The sequence below is a fragment of the Phalacrocorax carbo genome, chromosome 17 (genome assembly GCF_963921805.1).
Source record: "Phalacrocorax carbo chromosome 17, bPhaCar2.1, whole genome shotgun sequence".
In the NCBI taxonomy this organism is placed as follows: Eukaryota; Metazoa; Chordata; class Aves; order Suliformes; family Phalacrocoracidae; genus Phalacrocorax; species Phalacrocorax carbo.
In genome coordinates, this window is record NC_087529.1 from 6,159,663 (window position 1) to 6,184,538 (window position 24,876).

Consider the following 24,876-nt stretch of genomic DNA (forward strand, 5'->3'; position numbering starts at 1 on the left):
AGCCAGAAGCCTTAACTGTGACTAACTGAAGTGTTGGACCAAAGCAAACGGACTGGAAAGATTTATGACAAAGAGTTGCTGGACTTCTTCCCAGCGGTGAGAGATAAAAAGGTCAAGTAGACATTTGATTTGTGCTAGGAGATACCAAGCTTTGCATGCCCCCCTCCTCCAGTTGTGCCCATGGACACTCCTCATACTCCCAGAGTAGCTTGAATAGCAACTGCTTCACAACAGAAAAACTACAGTATTGAAGAAGAAAAACACACCAAACTCACTCATCTGTCTCCAGCAAGCGCTGGAAGAGATTTGTTTAGCACAGCATGCATCAGGATACATATGCCCACATGAATGCCTGAATTAGAAAATATTAAGCATTCATATGCATACCCATCTATTCCTAATACATCTTCCCTCACTGATTACATATTCCAAATGAAGGCAACACGGGGAAGAAAAACTTAAGAGAAAAATTAATCAATCAGCTACTTGAGCCTTTTACGCTTTCACAAATAATCAAGTAATGGTGGCAAAGTATCATAGAGCATCTTCCCCATTATATGCAGGGAAAAGTATTCAACTCCGCATCATGATGAGCTGAGAAAGGTTGCATTGCAGGGCAAGCTCACCATCCCCTGCTCACGTGAAAATTACAACTGCGGGGAGCAGAGGGCACAGCTTAAAGCCAGGTTAAAATGGTGTTTTTATGCATACACACACATAAATACCCACTTCAGCTTTTTTACTTTTTTAATTTGGAAAAAAAAAAGGAGCAGAAGGGATTTAAAAAAAAAACAAAACCAAAACCACCAACAACAAAAAAGCCACAAACAAAAATCCCACCTAACCAAACAAACAAAAAACCCCACCAAACCAGAAAGAGCAAACATGCAGCCAAGCTAACCCAGAGCACCGCCTCTGTACACCTCCGTACAGGCTCTTCTACGAGAGAGTTTCTTTTACCACAGTCCCCTTTTTCAGTCTCGGGTGAGGAATGACTAGAAGACAACCCACTAGCAAGTGGAGAAGCTCCAGGGAATTACGACTTCTTGTTTGTTATTTGTTCACATCCCCAGGGTGAGATCCCACACCACCAGAGAGCCAACCCTCCTCCCCTGCAAGTCAAGCCATCCCCTGCACGGCACCGCTAAGTTAGCCAAGAAAATAACAAGCTACATATGCTGTTTTATGGAAGCTGCTGTTACATGATGAAGCAGAGATGGGATAACTTGCATCAGTATATTAAATTGGACTTTGTTATGGCGTAAGTTGACTTAAAGTGGCATTAATGGTGATGGAAAAACACTCCCTCCCCCAAATACATGAGAGGCTGATCAGACCAACTAGAGCTCTGCTTGTAATGCTGCTTATTTCACTTAAAGCCTTATTACAGTACCACAGTGCTATTTCGCTTTTAGAGAGGGACGTCTTTACAGCATTAAAAAGGTCTTGTGTTTAATTAAATTAGCTGCACCTGTATATATTATGCGCAATAAATCAACTATAATTTGCTACTATAGGCAGCTATTAATCTTCCCTGTGTTATTTATTGCTCAGCATCATTAGTACGAAGGCTCTTCCAGGATACAGTAAGAAAGAGCAGTTTAGGGACCAAAAGCTGTAACTCATTTCCTTTCCCCTCTCCCTTTTTCAGTGGTGTCAATCACATTTCTTGTACACTTGAACAAACACGAATATGTAAGAGATTCTGGCATCCATTATGTGTGTGTGTTCATACATATATTTATATAGAAAATAAAATTAATGTTCCACACACATCTTGGTCTTGACTTCTATTTGCACACATCTACTAGCAAAATGACACAGTCCAAAATGTTAAGGCCATAAATTTAAAAAAAATAAGCAAACAAAAGAAAAGCAACAGTCTTAGATTCTTGCTCCTTCACGTTGTGCAGCAAAGTAAGGGCCATAGTACTCCAACCATGCCATATAACATACCTGACTACAATTTAGAGACTTACCTCGGGATCATAGACTGCAATCCACCACTTCAGCAAACAGCAGCACCCGAGTGCACTACCAGCACTTTGAGATTTATTTTAGGTTTTTTTAGACATACTGACACACTACTAGATTTTGCACAATTTGGCTCACAGTCAAGATCATGATGGCATTACCAGCTTTGCTTCAGAATTTACTCACAATCAGAGTTTAGGAAGTACCAGCTACTGGCGGTACAAGGTGGCAAGGGCAATACTTGCTTATATTTGCAAAAGAAACTGAACATACCTGTCCTGCCCACCTCCCTACCTTTTTCCCCCCTCTCCTAGCACCTGCCTCCCTCCCAGCTAAGCCATCATTTAAAGTAGCAAAAATGAATCAAGGACCCAGGAGATTAAAAAACATCAAGAGCTCAGAATCCTCTACCTTGGCTCAGCATGCTACCAACATGTTTGCAGAAAGCAGTCTCCGAGTACTACTCTGCTCTTCGTGGTTTTATTATTATTATTTTAAACAGCTGCTACAATGCGCTGATGTTCACAATGCATTAAATACTTTCCCTGCAATATTTTTCAACTACTTTAACAGTCACCAGAATGTTATGCAACAGCTAATAGAAGAGAGAAAAGCTGTCTCAGTGAATGCAAAAGTATTCTGAGTGCTTGAGGTTGCTGCTAAATCACAAGTCTGCTCTAAACAGGCATTATTTTGTGGTTTCTATTTGACTCCTAGGCTTGGATCTGAAATAACACCTCAGTTCCTCCTCCCCCCCTCATCAAATGTATGTATGCATATATTTTTGTAATTATGTTATTTTTTTAAATAAAAATAATGGCTGACACCAACATAGTCAGTGCTGGGGCTTTCAGAAAAATGCCAGCGACCAGGACACATACAAGAAATTAGTGACAATCCTAGCAGGAGTGGAGAATAACTGCAAAGGCACCTACTGACGGAGTTAGGGATGAGGGGAAAAAGCACTGGCATCCTGAATCACGCAACCCTTTATCATCCAAAACCAGTGCTGCTCTGCCTCTAGAGAATTGCTGGTCTTTACTGTATCCAAGGGATCAGAGCAAAACAGTGAAGAGCCTAAACTTTATTTACAAAAATTAAAAACTCAAGACAGAAACAAAACAGCCCTTCCAGGAATGAGCAAGCTAGATTTCAAAAAAATTTAGTCCAGCTGATAGATCTGTGGTTGCAAAGAGCAGGACTCCATCCAGGCGGAGCCAGAGCTGGCCAGCTGTGGTCTCTCCTATCTCACCTTCATCATCAGCTTCATCACTCTACCACCCACCACTGTGCTGGTCGTCTCTAACTGGGCCTCTGTTCTCCTACACAGCCTTGCAAGCTTCATTCATGAATGAAAACAGCCAACTCCTGGTGCAAGCTCTGTCCCTGGTCAGCCCTCCCCACAGCATTTTTTTATTTTTTTTTTTTTTCAAAAATGCCTCTAGAACTAGCAAAGAAAACACACGGGAAAAGCTCCGGGCTGGTGGAGGAGCAGGAAGCACAGGCGGCGAAGACCTCAGAGAGCAGAGGAATGAACTCCGAGGCACACATACCACACAAAGCCAGGGAGAGAGCACACTACAGTAAGAGAACTATTAATAAAGAGAAAAATTAAAAGGACATTCAGGAGTATTACGAGCCAGATTGGAAGCTGGCACTGGATGGGGCTCAGGGAGGCCTGACATTAAACCCAAAAGAGATTATGTAACCTAAGCTGTCCAGTGATCATCTGTTCCTCTGTTTTGGCTTTAAAGCGGCAGCGTGGCCGACAACTGGCTCCAGCAGGGACCTGGGCTGGGGACCACTCGCTCAGCGACCCTCTGCGCTCCCGAGACTCACGCAACTGTCGCCTCCTTTGTGCATCAGGAACACACGCCGCATTATTCCGTTCTCCACTGCCAGATCTGCTAGCACACGTTTTACACAGCGAGCAACCACAGAGCACCTGTGCAGGGCTGAAGTTAGTTCTGCTCTGCCACTTAAACACTATATCCTGCTTGTAAATCCCTGCAGCACTGGAAAAAGCAAACCTGTTTCTCAACATCTGAAGCACGCACTACCCTGCACACAGTGTCAGCTCCCATCCAGATGGACAAAATGAAAAACCCTCATTATTTTTGCAAAATGCTTCAGCCAAGGCAATATGCTCAGCTGCTCCACCTGCAAAGCAAAGCAAGAGGAGTCTAAGAGGATTTGCCCTGCTCTCCCTAACCAACACCTACAAAAAGAGGGCATGCCCAATAGCTAATGGGGTCTTCCTCAGAAAGGCTCGTATTTCCTCCTGGATTTTCATGGTCTGGGATCAATTGCTGTTCTACATGAAGTCATTAGAAAAGCCTGCGAGCCATTATCACCTCTTGTCCCTCTTTCCACGTCCTTGGGTGAGACTCAATCCAGCTAGGGCATGAAAAAAAGGCATGCTGCACGCTGGGTGGTTTGCTGAAGGGGACACGTAGGGAGCACAGAGCAGAGGATCCATACACAACCTGCCACGCCGATGGGACAGGACACGGGAGAAGTCACCTCGGAGCAGGCGCTTCCTCCTCTCATCACCTCTCTTGACAGAGCTAACTGCAAGACGCAGACATTTTCATTAGCCTCTGCTTCATTTTAAACATAATCTGCAAAATCTACAACACACAGAAACACCCTCCCTAACTGAACCCAGAAGTGGAAAGAGGCACATCTTAAAACAAATAAAATAAGTAGCAACTACCACATGTGTTCAGAATAATTTCCGCAGGCTGGCGCAGCCAGACAACTGCTTAGGACTGCACTCACTCGAGGCAAGTGCTGTGAAAGTCTGTGCCGCCGCAGCTCTCCAAGCAGCCCCCTTCCCCCCCAAATCAACGGGCAAGCCTTGACCTTCGCATCTCGTTTTGGCGGGAAAGGTCAGTGGTATAATAGCTCCTTGTTTATCAAGCCTGAATACCAATAACTTCGTCACCTCTGAGAATTAACAACATGAGAGCTCAAAACCCACTTTATTGGTTACGTCAAAGGCTGGAAGACACTGCCCAAATCCTGGCGGAATGGCAGAAAACAAAAGTGGTCTCAGCAGGAGCAGGGACTTGATTATCTGCAATTAGCGAATCGATGATTCTCCAAGACACTGATTTAGGCCAGCACTTCTTATTAGCAACAGTCAAGGAAAGCACAAGGGCAAACTGCATCAGAGCCGAGCCCAGCTCCTAAATACTGTCTCATTTAAAAATTAATATATCATTTTGCAAGGACTCAAATACATACACACACAGCATTGCTCAGATCAGCCTGCCAGGTAGAAGCTGAACCTAACCATCAGACAGGTGACCCTAGTCACTACCACCACAGAAACAAGTAATTTCATTGTTTTGCTCTAAATACATCGGTACCTCGGGTAGTCAGATGTTAACGGCCTGCTCCTGAGAGCACATGCACATTTAAGTAACTTTGCTGGCGTTACAGGTCCGCACCCTCACTGTGGGGTGGAAAAGGCCGAATGCAAAGCTTAGCGAGGTCCCTGGGAAGACGCCCGCTGGTTTTGGATGAGGCCCTTCTGTTTTTAAATACTTGATCTAATTTTGTCTTTAACATTACACAAGAACACAGCTGTATATTTAATCTCAGAGTTAAACCATTAATTTGCAAATTACAATTTAGTAATACTCCCTATTAATAATGCCATTACATGGGTTATGTTCATTTTCTATCTGGAAGTTTAAACCAACAGGTCTTGCTCAAACAGCTTAAAATTAAACCATTACATCTATTTGAGATCAGGCACAAAGACAGGTATGGTGTAAAATATACAACACCAGACAGCTTGAATATACATTTTACTTTCATTTGTCCGAGATGTTTGTGCCAAGAATCCACTTGAGCCTGCTCTTCACTCTCTTTTAATATAATTAGGGAGAAAAAAATTGTTTTTAAAAAGATTAAAAGCATAACACTGTCCAGCATCGTGTACCCTCCAATAATCTTCAATTTGCATGACTGTCTTTGAAACTGTAGCAGAGCAGTTTTATCACTCGCAGGGTGTGTTTTTGGTTTACTAATCCCTACACTTCCAGAGCGGTTACCGGAAGAAAAAGGAATAACACTTTACCTCATTTATTTTAAAATAAAAACAAACAAAAAAAGCCCCAACATTTAGATGTTTTAGGTAGGAATCAGACAGGCTTGAACCCTGCTGCAGAGCAGCAAAAGAAGTTTCGATTTACACACTAACATGATAAAATTTAAGAGGCCAAGTCAGATTTCAACACCGTTACTTAAGCGCCTTTCTGCATAAACACCTCCAGAACAATGCAGCGATTTACAGACCGATCGGAACAGCTCTGGTGCAGACCCAACAGGCCACGCTGCGCAGAAAAGTTGCTTAGTTATGCTTTTATCGAGACAAAAGGACGAGCTCCTTCGTTCCTTCCCTTCACAAGCCCAGATAAATTCCAGCCCTGAAGTACAGGAAATTAAAACAGAATAATAAACTAAGAAGAAACGCTTCCACCGGGGAGGGAAATCCCGATCCAGTGCTCGTGCCCTGCAAAGAGGTAAAGCCTGCAGCCCCAGCCATGCCTCCCCAGTCCTCCCCGCCCCAGACCCGATTATTTTAGCACAGCTGCTACCTGCAGCCACGTCCCCTCAGTAGCAACGCACAAGGGGAAAGCGCAATTTTGAGCTTCTCTTTTCATCTCTATGGTGACAAAAAGCTCCGCGGAGGGAAATCAGGGTGCCTTCCACTCAAAAGGTTTCTCATTTTCAATGACTGCCTTTCACAATATTTTAATTAAACCTCTGGTGGGGAAGCTTTAAAAGAAAAAAAAAAAATTTTTTTTCAGATTGTGGGGCTCAGTTACGACAACAGTTATAATAAAAAGATGGGGAAAAAAGGTACTTTAGGCATTTTTAAAATAGAAATATTCTCCAGTTGAAGACGTAAGAATAAATCTACCAGTTGCAAAGTTTTACAAAGCCAGCATGTGAAGAGGCCAAAAAGTCTTTCAATAAGAAACACATTCTGTTGCATATAAGATGTCTCTCGAATTTTAGCAGAGGTTGAAGGACAGCACAGGAAAGTGCCCTTTCCCAAGGGGGCTGAGCGCGGGGAAGACACAAGAGAGGCATCAAGGGGAAGGCAGACTCTGGAGAAGCCCCTTGGCTCCCCTGAAGCAGTAGCACCAGTGCACTGCGCTTGGCAAGTCAGAAGATGCAGCAGCACATTGAACGGATGGCTTTTGAAGACTGCAGTATAAAAGCAAGGTCATGGCATTTATCTGTTTTTAAAAATCCAGTTCGCTGCTACTAACAAAACACAGAGATACCCATAACCTCAAAGGAAGGGGCTAGTCCGTTCTGCAAACCTGTGCACACCACCACTGAAGGCCAGCATGCACAAAGCGCTTTCAGCTTTCCCTCACAAAACACGTTTATCATCAGGATCTTCTCCCAGCAGGACATCCTACAGAAAGTGGTATGCCTGCCATCCCCAGGCTCAGACCCATCCTTTCTCCAACCACCCCACTCTCCATCCTGTCCCATGGTGTATAAGCTCAGCCCACGTGAGCTGGGGACACCGGCACCCACAGAGCCCCGTGCCCTCGTGCTGTCCCACCCCTGGAGATGGCAGGGCTAGCACGGGCACTGCCACGGGCCAGCAGCCCTTCCTCGCTCCTGGCACCCAGACGTGTGCCAGACACATGCCACTACTGGAAGCCCAGGCCACCGAGCAGGTGGTGGGGGCTCTCTTTCAGAGCAGACCTGCAGCCCTGCCATGAGGAGCCTGCACTCAAAGCAGAAGCAGGCGAGCGCTCTTCAGGTCTAGAGGAACAGCTTTCTGCTACAGCCTGTGGAAAAGCCCATCTAATGTAAAAGGGATGGAACCACTGAAGAGGCACTAGAAAGTTTGGATAAAAATAACTGGACACATCCAGAAAAAGCAGAAAGGAGCGGATGGGAAGATCAGCTTAGGAGACAGTGGGTTCTGGAGGACAGCCCTAACAAAGGTCACCAACAGCCTCACATACCCAAATACTTTCTCTAGGATGCCCATTTCAAAAGCAAGGCAGAAGCAGTTTACCGTGCTAAAGAGGCATAGTGTAGAAAAAAGGATGACTCTGCAACTATAACATACAAACAGTGCCAAGAGATCCAATTGTGTTAACAAACGTAAAGCTCTGGACAAAGCACTGTAACTCTCATCCAAGCTCTCTTGTGTAATGGGGCAATGATACCACCTCTTCATTGCTGAAAGAACATACTCGTACTGCAAGTATGGTCAACTCCTTCGAAAGCAGGCTCTGTGACAGTAAGACACAAACCAGGACAAGTGCGTCGCTAATTTTTTTTTTTTTTAAAGTTTAACAGTCTACTGAAGTAAAAAGCAAAGTCTAACCAGACATGGGAAAAGAAATACTCTCATCCTCTTTTTAAAATAAAAATTTAGGCACAGGGAGATGCAATGACACAACAGCTTGTAGCAGACCAGCCCAGAGCCCCTGAATCCCAGGCTGGTGCCTTTGTCACCACGCTCAATAGAAAATACAAGTTATTCAGCCAGGCTGGCCACTTATCCAGCATTCCTGCTTGCTCGCTGGAAATTGCTATTCTAGGAGCTATCCAACCTTTCACGACTTCTGGACTAGTCTGCATTTGATTTCAGGGCAAAGGCCAAGCCAAGAGGGAGACCCCGCAAGGAACTCCTTCCTCCAGCTCTCAGTTCATTTTTAAGGCCATCTCAAAGATGAAAACAAAATGTTTTAGTGCTCACAGGGGCTAAATATCTAGAGTTCTAAAATGAAATACAACCTACTTTCAAAGCCACCGATAGGCAAAAAGTATGTTCTTTAACATAAAACACTGGGGCAGGGACGGGAGCCATTCAGGACCAAAGGTTTCTATTAAACTGACACAAACAGAACTGCCTATTTTTCATGTAATTTTTTTTTTTTTAAACCATAATCACTGCTGCAAGTCCAGCTACCCCTGTACGTAAAAACCTTTCCACATACATATTTTCCTGGGGGAAAAAAGGCTTATCCCCACAAAGGAGTATGAAATAAATTGCTTTACTGAAGGTTAATAATATCCTGTCGCCGTGGTAAAAGACTCAATTACAAAACCTTCAGAAGAGCTCCCAAGGAACTCATCTGCCTGCAGTGACAGAGGCTTAAATAGCCAAAATACACAGAAAGGCTAAGCACTTCCCAAAAGAGAGGGAAAGGGGAAAAAGATGGGGGGGTTAAGTAAAAAACCTGGAAATTGGACACTCAAGGTTATAAAAAAACCCAAACACACACACACACACAACCACAATTCCTCTCTGCACACACAATTCTCTATAATCGCAGCAAGAATTATGGCCTAGGGAGACCAGCACTAATTTTAGTATCAGATTTATTATGCAGCAGGGAGCAGAAATCAGTCAGGCCCGTCTCTCACTCCTAATGGGCAGAACTAGATCACGCTCCGGGAAGGCTCTACTGAAGAACAGCTCAGGCCTGGTGAAAAACAAAGCCCCTGGGGCTCCCCGAAGCACAAACACACTGCGTTCTTAGAAGCCACAATAACACACAATGATACTCCTCATTTCTACAGCACTGCCTGCCAGAGAACCCCGAAGCACATGAATTAAAGCTTCCAGCACGCCTGGCAGAGGAGCCTGCAGCAGCAAGGGAGGACAGCACAGTCTTCAGGGTATTCAGCTTAGGAGCCAGAAGCCCAGGCTGTAATTTTTGCTCCTCTACACATGTGCCATACAGGCAAGTCCTCTGCGTGCAGAAGGGCAGCAGTTTCACAGGCAGAGGGCTGCTGCCGAGTGCGTGCAGGGTGCTCAGAGCTACAGCAGCAGCAGTGCCCGTAAAAGCAGCATTTCACAGCGATGGAAGCAGATGCAGAGGTTAAGCGCTGCTCAGAAACAAGCACAGAGTGCCGACCTGCCAGCTTCAGCTGCCTCCCCTTACCACACAGACAGCAAAACTCCTCAGCACCCAAGTCCACCAGCACACCTTCACGCATAAAGCCCTGGGTTTCAGCACTGCTTTGTGCTGCTTTATATTCACAAACACACAGAGCCTCCCCCAGAAATTAATCAAGCCCTGGCAGGGAGCAATCCTAGATTCATTCCTTCCCTTTCTTGCCCCATACTACAGCAGCCGACTATAGGTTTTGAAGCATCAAACACATGTCAGATAGGCATGCTGCATTCAGCCTGTTCTTCTGGGCACTCACCCCTCCATCTTAAACATTTTATAGACTACCCCTGCATCTGCCTGTGCCCCCCTCAGACTTTGAGCACCACTAGCATCATTCTTAAGATGCTTCAAATGCCCAGTGAAACCAGGCCCATTCCAAACAACTGTTTCTAGTAAGGCAGTATTAACTACAGAAGCCTTTTACAGAGGGTTTTCATGATCGACTCACGCCCGTCTCCAATGATGCAACACTAAGGCAATCTTCAATCTTCACCCCTAACTTTGTCACCTTGTGGGGACTGAAGAAAACACAGAGTTACCCACATAGCACTGACCGTGGCACAGCCGGGATGTCAGCATCTCAAACCCTGCACCTCTCTTCTTCACCAACACCTGGAAACACAGCATGGTGGGTGCAGCCCCAGCACCGCAGCAGGTATGGGATCACCCTCCCCTGAGGCACCAGCGATCCCCACTGTTCCGAGTATTGCAGAACACGAGAGCAGCACTTCTGTTTTCCACATCCATAAAACAAGGGTGATGACAATCACTTCCCTCACCTCCATATGATAAGAATACAGGTCAGATTTAAACTATTTTAAGTCATTTCAGCACATAAGACTTTTGTGAAAGCGGGATGCTGATGTCTCCAGGAACGCATGTCCCACAGACTTTCAACTACATCTTGAATAAAACTTTTCCAAGAACCGGTTTTTCACTGGCAGCTCACTAAGATGAAAACAAGAAACTTTCAAAACATCACTATCTTATTTTGGTTTCAAACAGAGGACAAAAAGGCACATGTCTCCAAAAAACTGCATTGCCTACTTCTCTGTGTATCTAGGCACTTTACTGCTAATTTTCTGATATTGTTTTTAAAATGGCCTTGAATTTATTAGGCAATTTAGGAGCTTTGCTTTGACCGGCTCTAACAGAAGTTAGTCGTTAACCCCTACTAACTTCAAATGAAAACAAAGACAATCCTCACTGAAAAATTCAGAAAAGTCCACCAAAACCATACATGGTCAGTTGTGTTTTTTACCTGGTCCTAATTCAGTGCTAGAGCAAACAAAAACAGATTTAGAAGTTCTTATTTCCTCTGCATCTACTTTCCTTCTCCAAAATAGCTGTCTTATTGCCCCCCCAGATTTCAGGAAAAGGAAAAAAGTATAACCAGTTTCCTGTACAACAAGCACCTCCCCTACCCAAAAATCATCCACAAAACAGTTACCTTCTGAACGCCCAAACTTAGCCCTGGACTATTCACGTACTGTACACTCAGAGACCACAGGACTTCTGGCTCCCATCTCATTTCTTCCACTGACTCCCCATGTAACCCTGAGCAGGTGACTGCAATGAAAGTTACAAGGCTTACAAATCAACTTCAGGCAAAAAACACACCTGGCCTGAGAAGCACAAACAACAAGGGCACATTATGTGCCAGCATATGACAGCACACAGAGCCTCGTAACACTGGCCTGGATCAAGTAAACTCAAAGCATCTAAGCCTGTGCCCGTCTTGGGATTATTAACCTCAATGCAAAATGCCAGAGCTCTGCAAATACCGCTTCTTCTACCACTCCGGCTGCAGAGAGCTGCAGGAAGTCTCGCACTCAATTTCTTAGGGCAGCGTAGACATAAAAGCCTCTTTACAAAACGAGCACCAGATTATGGTTCAGGAATGCCATGTTAGATTTAGTCGCTTGATTGTACCACCAGTGCAAGCTCCCCTTCTGCAGAGCCCCACCGTGTCATGTACGCAGCCCTCTGAAGCACCCAGTTGAGTTCACCAAAAACTAGTAGGTGGTTAATACTGAGAATTTCAGACCTTTAGGCCTGCCGAGCAGCAGGAAAAGAATCTTGCATACAACCACCAAATTACCTCTTCCTCCCTCTGCCTTTTTACAGCCCAGAGCACATTTTCACCTGCATAACCAGCATCAATAATCAGGCCAAGCAATTCAGGACTTGCTCTCTGATCTCTGTTCCACCTCAAGAAGCGCTTGGCAGCATCCATTTGTCTGCCTTGATCCAACGATCTCCAGTTCTCTGGAATACAACACAAACAGGTGCTGTTGTCCTTCTCTCAGCTGCAGGAAATTCAGAACATTTCAAGGAAACAAAGGGAGGCGCCCTCCAAAGATGAAGGGCTGCACCTGCCAAAGACCTCCAAGAACATTAAGGGACAGCAAAATTTATTTAGACCACGTCCATATAAGATGCTTACCCTATCAACTGCATTCCTTCAGCTGCAAGCTGCGTGAAATAAGGTTATGTTTTCTGCAAGGATACTTGTCCTCTTCCACCTTTTTCTTTCCCCATCATTTTCAAGTGAATTGACACTTTATTTTACTTTCCACATATTGCAAGAGATCAGGATTACAGAGCATCAGCTGAATAACGTTCTGCACACACTCACATCAGCTTGATGTGTTCAGGTGACAGTGATGGGGACTATAAAAGCATGAAGACAGATAATCACTGCTTATGTCTGCAATTATAGTTCCAATAAAGTTTCTTCATGGCTCTTTAGCATTAAAGCCTTTGGACTGGTAACTAAATTGCTTTAAATTTTCTTCTAGATTTTTTTTTCTTTTCCTATTGCATACACATACTTGATTGAGAGAGAAGAGAAATGCCCCTACTAAAACATCCACTGGAGATACCTAATAAACAGAGGTCCAGAAATCTAAACCAAGTTCTAATAACTACAACAAAATCAAAGCCATGCTTACAAAACTTTGGGGGAATCATAACTATGGAAGACTTTCAACTATCGTTTTATTTGATCTGGAAGATTAATGACATAGAGGACGTGACCAGATGAAAAAGAGGGGGGAAAAAATGAAAATCACACAAGACGATCACAACTCCCTCTTCATACATAAATTGCCAGGCACATTGCATGCATAACCTGCTGCTTTGATCACAGCACAGGATTAGGTGAGTCAGGAATTTAAAGCACAAAGGTACCGCGGCAGGAGACTCTCTCCAGGTGCTTTTCACCACCATCCACCCACCCCCAGGTTCCCAGGCCAGCTAGGGCAGGAAATCCCTGCTCAGCAGGCAGAGGGGGAACAGAGGCATGCAATTACAGTGCAGCCTGTCTCTGGTGTTCTGCTTCGCAATGGAAGCACGTGAGGACACGCTCCTTGTCTGCGCAAGACAGAGGAACCACCACAGCCATCCCTCCAAGCTCCAACAGGGAGCAACTCAGAGAAACAGGTACAGTCCTGCGGCACAAAGAATGCCAAAGGAGCTGGACCACAGGGGTGGAGGAGCGTCCAGCAGGGTTGAGCGCCTAGTCTGCAAGGAGGAGAGGAGCCAACGCTTATCTGGAGGCAGAGGGACTCCGGGACACCTGCAGCTTAGCATGCTTCCTCCTCTCCTCTCGTTACTGAGGGCACCAGGATCAACCCTGCATCACAACGCACTGCTGAGCCCATTGAAATCCACTGCCAGGCTGCCCCCTTGCCTCCCAGTGCACAAGCACTGTGTCCCAGCCCCCACACTAGTTTGTAACCACCAGGTGACTGGCATTAGCTGTAATTCATACCACAAACTACCTTTCACATACTGCGGCCTATCGTCCTTATCTCACTTCCCCCTCCCCAAAGCCTCGCCACTGCTGTTTGGAAACCCCAGCGTACGGCAGGAACCTCAGGGCTCAGCAGTTACAACCTCCGCCATGCACCAAACCACTGGCACTCCCGTCAGGGCCTCCCTTATATATTTGCCAAATAAAAGTTGTTAAAAAACAAAAAATACCCTCAGTTTAACCCCTCAAAAGACAAGTCACATAAAGAGCCAGCCATGTACAATACTGCTTTGCTTCACACACTTCCTTCCCAACGTCCAGGGACGCTGCCAACATCTTCCAGACAGGAGGCGGCCGTTTACCATGTGGTACCGAACCTGGGCGTCAGGAAATGGCTGTGTTCTCTGCCACACTGAGATACTTTGGTTAATCCCGTGTTGCCCTTTCTTCCTCCGACCCTTGCCTCTCCAGGCTCAACAGCAGCACCAGGCCCATCAGGGTCTTATTTGGGCTCCCACACGCTACACCAATAAAGATCAAACTCTTACTGATGGCGATGCTGTGCTTCCTCAGTGTTCAAACCCAGCTAACAGTAGTCCTGGGGCATAATCACAGCAGGTTTTACAAGGGGCTTTTTCACCAAGTGCTATTTGAACAGGGCAGAGTTCAAATGTTAGGTATGCTGTATATTCAGGAGGCCACCCATCCAGGGCTGGAGTTATAGAGATGACCTACAGAAAGCAACTGGGGAGGAAGGCAAGCCGTCTAGTACAAATACATCAATCAAATTTAAAAAAAAAAAAAAAAACCACCAACCACCAAAACACAGAGACATTTGAGAAGAGGGAGCCCCAAGCACAAGAAGCCAACATCTTTCACTGTAGTTGGCTCAGCGGAGCTCATTCAGGTCTCACCTGAGAGATCTCCCAGGGATCCTCAGGAAATGGCAGAGAGCAGCGGCCTGACACCATCCAACACGACGGTCAGTAGCAGCACCACACCTAAAGGTGGGGTGATACCTCCATGTCCTCAGAAAATTCCTATCATATTTCACATCTCAACATTAACTTCAGATTTCTTTTCAACGTTTTCTGTTCCCTTCCACAATTCACTGAGCTCACAGCGCTGCTATAGGCTTTGTAGGACTGCCAAATACAACACCAGAAGTAGGCAAATTTCACCAGCAAATGAACATCTTTACACTCATTCACAACACTTTGCAAACCTTTGGCAAAAGGATAACTGTTCTGTGTGTATCAGGCTCTGTGCACAGCTCAGGTCAGAGCAGGGAATAGCACCCACACATCTCTGAATGTAAACGATTGGTAACACGGCCAAATGGAAAACCATACAGAAGTTTCACTCTTCAGTAAGCAACGCAGAAAAATCACTAGCAATGTCCCCTTCAGCAACACCTTTTTCCAGCAGTGCAGCAAACAGCAAACCTGCCGCCCGTGCTGAGGGTTTGCAGCTGACAAGCATTCGCCACAAACCAAGCCTTCGGCTTGAGTCATACCTCTCAGACCAGTGAGATTTAGAGACACTTGGGACAAACACTCAGCTCTTTGCAACCTCTTTACACACCACACCAAATCACCCTTCAAGGAAGATTCCTGCCCAATGCTTATTCAGTAATCATTGTAGAAACCTCTACTGGCTCTCTAGCAGGCATTATTCTGTTTCCGCCACCATTCAAGAAGCTGAAAGTCTTGCCACCACTTCACAGTCCCTATTTTAAGTAAATCAAATTTTCAAAACACTTCTTCACCCTGTGCTCCTCACCTTCTCTTTGATGCAAAACTGACCCACAGAACAGCATAAAAATGAGCTTGGAGTTGGGGATACTAAAATACAAAGTAAAACAGCACAGCACAGGTTTGGCGACACTGCAGAAGAATTTCCTATCCTCTGGGCAACACCAGCACTCCCAGTGACCCACTCCTGAACCACGAGGACTGCAGTTGCACCAGGACCCTGACCACATTCTCAGCCAAGGAGGCCTTGCTCCAGCCATACCTCATAGTTTTAGGGCACATACAGAGGAAAATAAAACCAATAGGATTTAACAACTTTAAACCCCGGGAACTACTTAATTCACTAGATATTAGTTTCTTTCCCCCACCCCACCATTTTCCCTCCCACCTGCCAGGCCACCTCATTACTGTCACTCTGCATCAGTTCTTGCTACAGTAGTTTTCCTGGACCTTTGCCCCTTCAAGTCAGCTTGAAACCTCTTCCCTATTATACATCAGAGTCAATGTGAAATTAATGCAAGCCCTTGCTGGGGGGAGGGAAGGGCAGACAGAACGATGCTTTCTGCTGCTGTCAATACTTCTTTTCCTTCACCCTTCTTGGCACATACACTTCACCAACATATTAAGAAGCCTTGTCCGCATTTAACTGTGCTTGCTGAGGTCTCTGGAACTATTCCTCATGCATACAACTGCCCAAGTCTTAGCAGGGTAGGGTCCTTCTTTGTAATACAAAGTTCCCAAAGTACAATCTTAATTTAAGCATATTCGGGCACAACAATACACCCAGCTGCAGATGTCCCTGCACGAGGAAGGAATGACTGAGCAGGAGAGAACTTCCTAACATTCTTCGGATTTTCTCTGCACTCAAAAAATAAAGGAAGTATTTTCAACAGGAGAGCAGCAAAATGCCAGAGTTTAGAAGTAACTTATTAATACCGCATGCTGATCTGACTACAGAGATTCACATTAACTTTCAAATTACTCAGCAAACCACAATTTCTACAGCAATAATATCTTAGAAACCTAAGCCACATTGAACACTACTCACATAGTTTACAGAAGTATTCCAGTGACTAAGGCAAATAGAATGTGTGATTGCAGGGCTAGAGACTAAATTAAGCTTAGACAATGATTTTTTCTTTTTAAAGTCTGATGCTACACTGACCTTGCAATCACTTTTCTGAGGAAACAGCAGATTAATATTCTCTTTTGGGTCAGATCCTCTGGTGGCGGAGGAAAAATGAGAGACAGATGAAACTGGCTGTTTCTGAAAGAGAAGCAATGGGACCAACCGTATACAAAGTACTGTCAGATACACAAAGTAATCTTTTAATCTTTTTCTGCTACAGGCTCCACAGTTCAACAAAGCATTTAATGATGTACTTTTAGTCCATCCTGATTCAGCAAAGCACTTACCCACATGCTTATGCCAACTTAAGTATATGCTTAAGTGCTTCTGCACAATAGGGACAGAGAAGACTCAGGTCCAGCAGATGAACCATTTTCTGAAACAAGCCATTTTTTCCTAAGATGACTGGCTCTGTTCATAGCTTCTCCTCCCTTTATAGCATGACCCAAAATGTATTTAAACAGAACATTAAAATACAGTTGAAGAGTCAAATAACTATTAGGAACAGCAAAGGCATCTATGTATAGCTTAATGAAATAGAGGAGTTGTTCTTTTTCCTCCTCAGCATAACATACACCTTGATCTACTCACACCACGTTACCCTGTTTCAATAGCTCTCCTCTAAAAATAAGTTACAAGTTCCCTTAATGCTTTGGATTTCACAACATTTATGAGACTATCACCAGAGTCAACAGGCTAAAAAAAGAATCCATTAGCATTAACTGGCCTGTCACTGGCAGTGACAAATAAATGAATTTGATGGTTTTAGATCAGTCATTAGTAGACCTACCCCCGGGCTGATAGAGGCTCAGCACTTTGCAGACAAGATGTACTCAATCTGGAAGCAGAGAGGAACACACAAGGGTGTTAGCGTGCTGCTCTTCTTCCATTTCCCTGACCTCCCTCATTTTGGATCCTTACCTGGCATATCCAAGCAGCACCATCTCGGTGCAGAAAAGTTACCCGGTAGACACCATTAAAAATAATCCAACAATACAGAAAAGCATGGCAAATGTAGAATCCCCTTTAAAAAAAAAATCCCAAATTAGATCATGTTCAATTTTAATTTTTAGTTAGCAGTAAGCCAAAGGGAAGGGACTATTCTTAACATGAAAGTCGTCCGTAGGCAACGATAATGGAAATACATAAATTTTAGACAAGTACAAGACTATGGGGATTAAGGACAATGTGAGCAATCTACCTGAGTGGTTGGGGAGAAGAAATGAATGTTTACATCTCCAAAAACAACAACATTACAAAAATCCAGCTCAACTCTTGCTTCTGACAAAGCTGACTGCGCTCCACAGAACGCCTTGCACAGCCACTTTTTCCTCTGACTGCCAGCATCCCAGAACAGAGATCATGCTCTACCTCAGAACAGATCGCAGAGAGCAGGAATATGAGCCCAGGAATAATAAGTTTCAAAACACTGATTCTCTACTACCTGAGAAGACCTGGTCTGATTAGGCAAGACTCAGACTCATCAACTTTTCTATCTGACCATCCAATGCCAGAGGGAGACAAATTCTAGGAGCAGCTCACCCTGGACAACAGATCTACATCAAGGATGGTTGAACAAGATACCTGAACACTGACCACCAACCACAAAAAGAAAGTCCCTCATATCGTCTGCTAAGGATTTCATATTGCTCTACATGCAGAATGCACAGCAATATTATTAAGGTACACGTCTATGTGCAATGCCAAGAGCGGGAAATACTTCCTCCCTCACTCCATCCAGACCTGCAGGGGAATTTTTTTGGGTGGAGGACCCCAAAACACACCAAACAAACAAACAAAAAACAGAGGGAAAAGGCCTGACCTTGCTGCTTTTTACAGCCTGGCAGGGAAGGAAGGGTGGCAGGAAAGGAAGAATCCTGAGTTCTACTGGTGTGTTCAGTCCACATTCTTTTGAAAAAGACTTCAAAGCCTACCCAATACTTAAAATAAGATGGGAAGTAGTGGGACTAACCTGGAGGAGTTTACAGGCAGAAGCAGGGAGGAAACAAAGAACAGAACTCTTGATTTTCAAGGTCCATCATTTGCTTTGGAATAAAATCTCTCTCTGCTACTCTGGCTCACGCTTATCAGGCAGCCAAGGGACACAGACACCCCACCCACAGTTAACTTAATTGGAATCAGACATCCAAATCCACTGGTTAGCTTAAAAAAAGAATATTCCAGGTTAGCCTGGGTGTTATTCCAAAAGGGCATGCCCTCCATTTGCTGCTCTGGAATAGCCAGCTTCACGTGGGTTTAACCAGGGGCGACTCAAATGAAAGGAGAGTTGTTGACACTGTTTTTCGCCAAAGAAGGAGGAACAGATGTGCACAACTGCCCCCTCTTAAAGTCCACGTGCCTGGCCAGACAGGAAACCAGCTAGTCCACGGACAAGGTACGTACAGTTTGCAGATACGCTGACTGACTGGAGCACAGAGACGCCAGAACCAGCTATCAGTCCAGCACTGTCCTCTGCTCAAATAAAATACATCTAATGAAAACATCAGTATTCAGCATCACCATCTGACTATCAAACAAAAGGCTTCCCTCACCAAATGAAGACCATTTGCTATTTTGTGACCGAATGGTCACCAGAACATTGTACCCAACCCACGTAGATGAGATCCCAAATTAAAATATGCAGTCTTGACAACAACCACCTCTAAGCTGGGTCATCAGCAGATGGGACGCTGGACAAGCAGCACCCAGCGCACGGCCCACACCACCGAGCTACAGAAGCAGCTCCCGTAGCTAGCAGCAGGAGTTCACCTGCCCTTTTTATCTAACAGCTGCCAAAGAGGATGCACAGAGACTATAGTCAGCGGGTCACATACACAACGCTAATGACCGCCGCCAAATGCTGCGAGTAGTTTCAGCTCATTGACTTGCCGGAGCAACTCCCAACCACACGCATTATGCCCCTGTAGTAAGTGCCAGGAAGAATGGGTACCTCAGTTCCATCCTGGAGGAACTCGAGCACAAAATGCAACTCAGGGTAGCCTCACTAACTGTAACTTTGGTTTTATCTGCCTCTGTTTCATACATGGCTTTACACAACAAAGCATCCAAATTTCTATATCGGTAAGTCACACAAAGCTTTTTTCAAGGCCAAGGAACTTCTTTATGGACTGAGGCTGCTGTCCTTTTGCTCTTCAGGTTTGTTTTGGTTTTTAAATAAATCCCCAAGGCAGGGGGGTGAGGGTGGAAATTGCTTACATTTGAAAATATCTAATGAACATGCTAAATTTGATAAGGCTTCTCCCACCTAATACAACAGGTAATGTCAGAGCTGACAGGCTGTATAGATTAAAAAGGCAAATGGTTGTAGTCTTCAGTATTCAAAAGGGGGTACAAAACTACTACACACACACCCCCTGCTGCTTTTTAAGGATTTTTAAGTCAGCAGAGTTATAAGTAATCAACTGTTACAGAGCGCCTTCCAGCACTTGGAAGCAGGACAGATTTTTATCAAGGAACAGCAGCCGCAAGAAAGCGTACGTATATCCTTTTCATCTCACTGTTAGCCGTATACCAGAACTTCAACAAGTTAAATCCCTGCAGCAAATGTCCTAAAACAACAGCTTCAAATCATCCTGGACTTCACAAGGAGAGCAGGATTACACATCGTGGCGTAATCCACTGGAGGCAATCACCAAGGATTTTCTTCAAGGGTCATTTTAAAAAAATCAGGGAAGAATGCCCTGCTGTTACAACCTGCCACTTCTTGCTCAGTAACCAATTTGCATCACCAGAGAAGTGTCAGATCATGGAGATGCAGTATAAAAAGCCCAAAAGAAAGCATTTTACTGGGCTACAGTCTGAAAGGGGAAGACTAGCCAATTAAAGTGAATCAGAAGGGGGGAAGGAACGAGCACAAATTATTGCAGGCGCACAGATAGGTGAGCGTGACCCCGCTCGCAGCGAGCGTCTGATCTGGCAAAGGAGGCAAATGCAGCCCGAGAAACAGTGCAACTGCTGCCCACTGAAGAGTTAATCGTGCCGAGGCAGGTCAAAAGGGCTCCTGAAGGAAGGGGATGGATGATGGAGGGAAGCGCTGCCAGAAGGTCTGCCTGCACAAGAAGGGGGAAAGCGCCTGCAGCCTTGCTTCCACCTCAGCACCCAGTCACCATTGGGCTGGAAAGCCAGGAAGACCACTGAAAAAAAGGCCCGATCTGCATTTGGCTAAACACATCAGGAAGGAAGACTACTCAGGGGGAAAAAATATCTCCCCTCGAACCTAGAGAGAGACAGAGACATTTCATTAAATGCCATTAATCTCCACAGACCCAAGCATTAGCTAGTTAATTAGACTAATGTACAGTCACATTTTAACACTGAGCATTTGGTATTCAACTGGGATAAACGAACAACTGAAGTCCAAAACCTTAATTCAGTATGTAATTAAAAAACAGAAAACAAAAAATCCAGATTATGAAATGCAGTCTAGAATAATATGTCACAATTGATGTAAAATCTGTTCTTTATTGCATCTGATTTTCTCCAATTTCCTTTTAAGATTTTTTTCTCAAGTACCCTGTAGAAATCCCAACACTTTAGAAAGGACAAGTGTGTAAAAAGCAGAAACAGACACTGCTGGCCTCTCCAGAGACAGCGAGCTCCTGCTAACAGTGGAATCCAGCGTACATTCCAGGATTTGCCCCACACTTGAAAGATGTCTGTTAACAAAGAAAAAAAAAAAAACCCAAAACAAACAAACAAAAAACCCACCACCACCCTACGTGGAGAAAAACAAAATCCCCTTTGTAAAAATGACCCGATTTTGTATTCTTTCACACAAAAATTTAACTCGCTAATATCCTCAGCTTAAGACATGCCCTGTTTTTTTTTAATTGTTATAGAAGAAATCACACGGGACAGCTTAACAGCTCTGTTGTAAGCATTATAAACTTTTACAAGTAACACTGTAGAAACAGATAACTGGTAATTGAAGACAGTTTAAAATGTAAATAAGCCTTTAAAAGGTATTGGGAAGGGAGAATGGAATATCAGTCACAGTGAAAGATCCATCTTCATACTTTAATTATGAAACCCTTCAAAATTCTGATAACTTTAAATTGTATCTTAAAGACAGCATTAATCAAACAACGCAATCCAGAAGCCACAATCCCTACAAACTCTTTGCTCAGCGCAGAAACAAGCCAGGCACGCCATTATTCACTAATTAGTTATTAGCTATGTCCTGTGAAGAAAAGAACCTCTAAATATTTGACTACATTAATTTGGTTTAAAATTCTGCGAGTAGGCTTTTGAGTTTTGGTGTCTTTTTTTTTCCCTTTACTTTTAAAGAAATCACTAGCACTTCTGCTGTATGCCTAGGGTTTTGAAGTTACACATCGCTTTTCCTAGATGCATGTTTTGTACAATATTTAACATTATGGTTCCACATGCTGTTAAACTGCTTGCTTTCACGAGGACCTATATACAATAAAACAGCTAGGTTGAACCTGATCAGGTAGTCTCCTGCCACCAACTTTAAACCACTTTGCCTTATTGACTTGCATCCACAACTTCGCAGCCTTGCCTATTTTTTAACAGGCTACTGAAGTAACCCAACATGATTAGAGTGTATATAAGTGGCATACACCAGCTATTTTAAGTTCTTCCAATACACTCTCAAAATCAAATAAAAAAAAAAATAAAGAAGTCCATTACAAGTTTTCTTTCAGCCTCTGGCTTTCAAAATTCAAATACAACTCACTGCACATTTGGATTTGAAACTGATCTGTTGTTTTCGTTAGGCACAGCCTAAAAAGTAACAACCACTTCTGTTCCATAAGCCTCTCCTCCACAAGAAATGGCACGCGGTGGTATTTCAGAGCAAGCGTGCAGGCAGAAGTTCCTCTGCACATGGCTACATTATCTTTGTCCCAACGTGAAAACTGGCTGCACTGTAGCAAGAGTGCCCTGGAAGAAGGAGGTCACTTCTCCAGCCTGCCTGATCGGCTAAGAGACTTAAAGCTCATTGTTTCGCTCTTCTTGCAAAAGAATACCCTGTGGCCTGAAGAGTTCAGAGCTTCATCAGAAACTTGCTATCCAGTGCTTATTAGTCTCCAAACACATCTCTGAAGTTATACAAAAGAAAATTTGCAAACAATGAAGGCAGAGATATATTCCCATCCATCACAACCACAGAACTGAAAGCTCAGCTCAGAACAAGACTGAAGTCTGCTCTTAATCCAAATGCTCTTCATAAACACCATGCAAAACATATTGCATAAAATAGCATAACAAATGCAAGTAACGCAGCAACAATCTCCCACCAGAACTAGAGAATTCCCTGCTTTTCAGCCGGACGCAACTGACTGGGACTCTGCAAGGAGACAGTTAAACTGGAGACACGTAATATCGCACAAAGCAGCTCTCCTGTAGTTTCACAGCCATACGCTGATACCCGTAAGACGCCATGCACTCCGGCTTTAAAAGCTTTCATTGCCAATTCCCTGTTTGAAACCTGAACTGCCTGGCAACAATGATTCTCTGTGTGCCTAAAATCCTATTATCGATCCTCCTACTTACCTTAGGCTGTGCTCGTCGGGGAAATGCAACTTTAGGGTCAATCTGAGGAAAAAGAAAGGGGAAATCAACAAGATAGCTTTTGTTGTCAATTTATATACTTAAAAAAAAAAAAAATCACTGAATCATTAATCCCTCATTTCTCAGGCTTGTAATTCAGCACATTGGGTCGTCTAGAACTACCCTGGAACTGATGGACCACAGTCTGCGGTTTTTTTGGCAGAGGGAGGGAGATGGGAAAAAAGGAAGAAAACTTCTCTCTACACCTCCTACATCATCTTCTGGGCGACAATCTCTGCTGGTGCTCAGGGAGATCTGTTATTCTCTGGGCACTGGCTCTATAACCAAAACTGCATGTTAAATGTTATCTGCATACTCTGGGGGTTGCACAGAAAGACAGCCAGCATTCTTGATCAAGATCTTAACCTGTTGTTTTTTACACCTGCACCTTCCTTCAGTTGGGTTTTGGGTTACTTTGGTTTTCTTTTATTTTTTCTGCTTTGTTTTGTCAACTGACTAGCAACACCACACAAAAAAGAAATGCAAAACACAAAGTCAAATTATTTACATTTCAATTATTAAAACTAAAACCTTAGAAGGACTAGAAGATTATCCTTTATAACTATATACCAAATTGATCTGGTTTGCTCACCCTCAAAGAACATATGTGAGCAATGAAAGACTACAAAGGAGCATTTATGAGAAGGGGGGAAGAGGGGAGAGCAAGACATAAACGAAACATACAGGCATTTTAAACCAGAAGAACCAAGTTCTAAAAAACCTCTCCATGAAGGAGTTACCTAAAGTATTCTTGAATGAAGCTCACCACCACAGAGACAAAAAGAAAAAGAAAAAAAACCCCAAACTTTGTTTTACCCCATGCTCCCTTGTTTTAAAATGCAGCATTGACTCTCATTGCACTGCATAAATTAGAAAGCGTGTCCACTCTGCAATTCCAAAATGCTAATTCTGCAATTTTAAGAACAACTTCCACATGGGTCATCTTTACAACGCGACTCTTCTCTGCCATTCAGAAATCACTTGAAAACAAAAAGACACCACACATGGATGGATGTAAATAAAAACTCTACCTTTTAAATGACTGCCCATCTTAAATTGTCATCTTCAAAAATGATTGCAGTAAGATGCCTACGTGCTGCTGATTTGACCTCTGTTTTTAGCAGCATCTGCACACAGACTTGTCCTAAATAAAGAGTCTGGAAAAGGATTTTTTAAAAGACTAAATCCTACCTTAACTGTGCAACTTCTGACTGCTCTCAGTGTCATCTTTGAGTATATAACAAACTGACGAAATTAATCCTGATTGTGGTGAGGCATATTTAGAAGTAGAGGCTTTCTTTAATAGTTTGGGTTTGGTTTTTGTTGGGTTCCCCCCCCTGAAGCTGACCCTGATTAAGAAAATTAGATGTTTTCATTTGGTATAGTTATTCCTGTGGTGATAAATATTCCTGTCACTGATAAAAAAAACCACGGGCCCCTCCTAAAAAGCAGTTTTACTCAATTAATTTGTCAAAATTGGAAATGGCACAAATATTTGATGTGTGACCGATGAACCGATTTGTCCGCATCAGATACAAATGCAGTATCTTTTTTAGGCTACACCTGAGAAATGAGCGATTACATGCCACTTTATGGTTCAAAAAGCATAAAAAGTAAAATTCTTTATCTAGAAAACTAACCTTTTCATAGAGATTAACATTATCTACAAATATATTCAGCACCGACTAGGCATTTGTCTACTGAGGAAATACA

At 43.8% G+C, this 24,876-nt stretch overlaps 1 protein-coding gene across 10 annotated transcripts in view; it reads right to left on the reverse strand.

Moving 5' to 3' along the window:
- Nucleotides 1-24,876, reverse strand: part of MSI2 (musashi RNA binding protein 2) — a 262,947-nt gene that overhangs the window by 234,387 nt on the left and 3,684 nt on the right. For all 10 annotated transcript variants that reach the window (XM_064468097.1, XM_064468093.1, XM_064468099.1 and 7 more), the window contains exon 5: nucleotides 23,107-23,148. In XM_064468097.1, coding sequence (XP_064324167.1) covers nucleotides 23,107-23,148 — 42 coding nt within the window. The remainder of the gene's footprint in view (nucleotides 1-23,106; nucleotides 23,149-24,876) is intronic.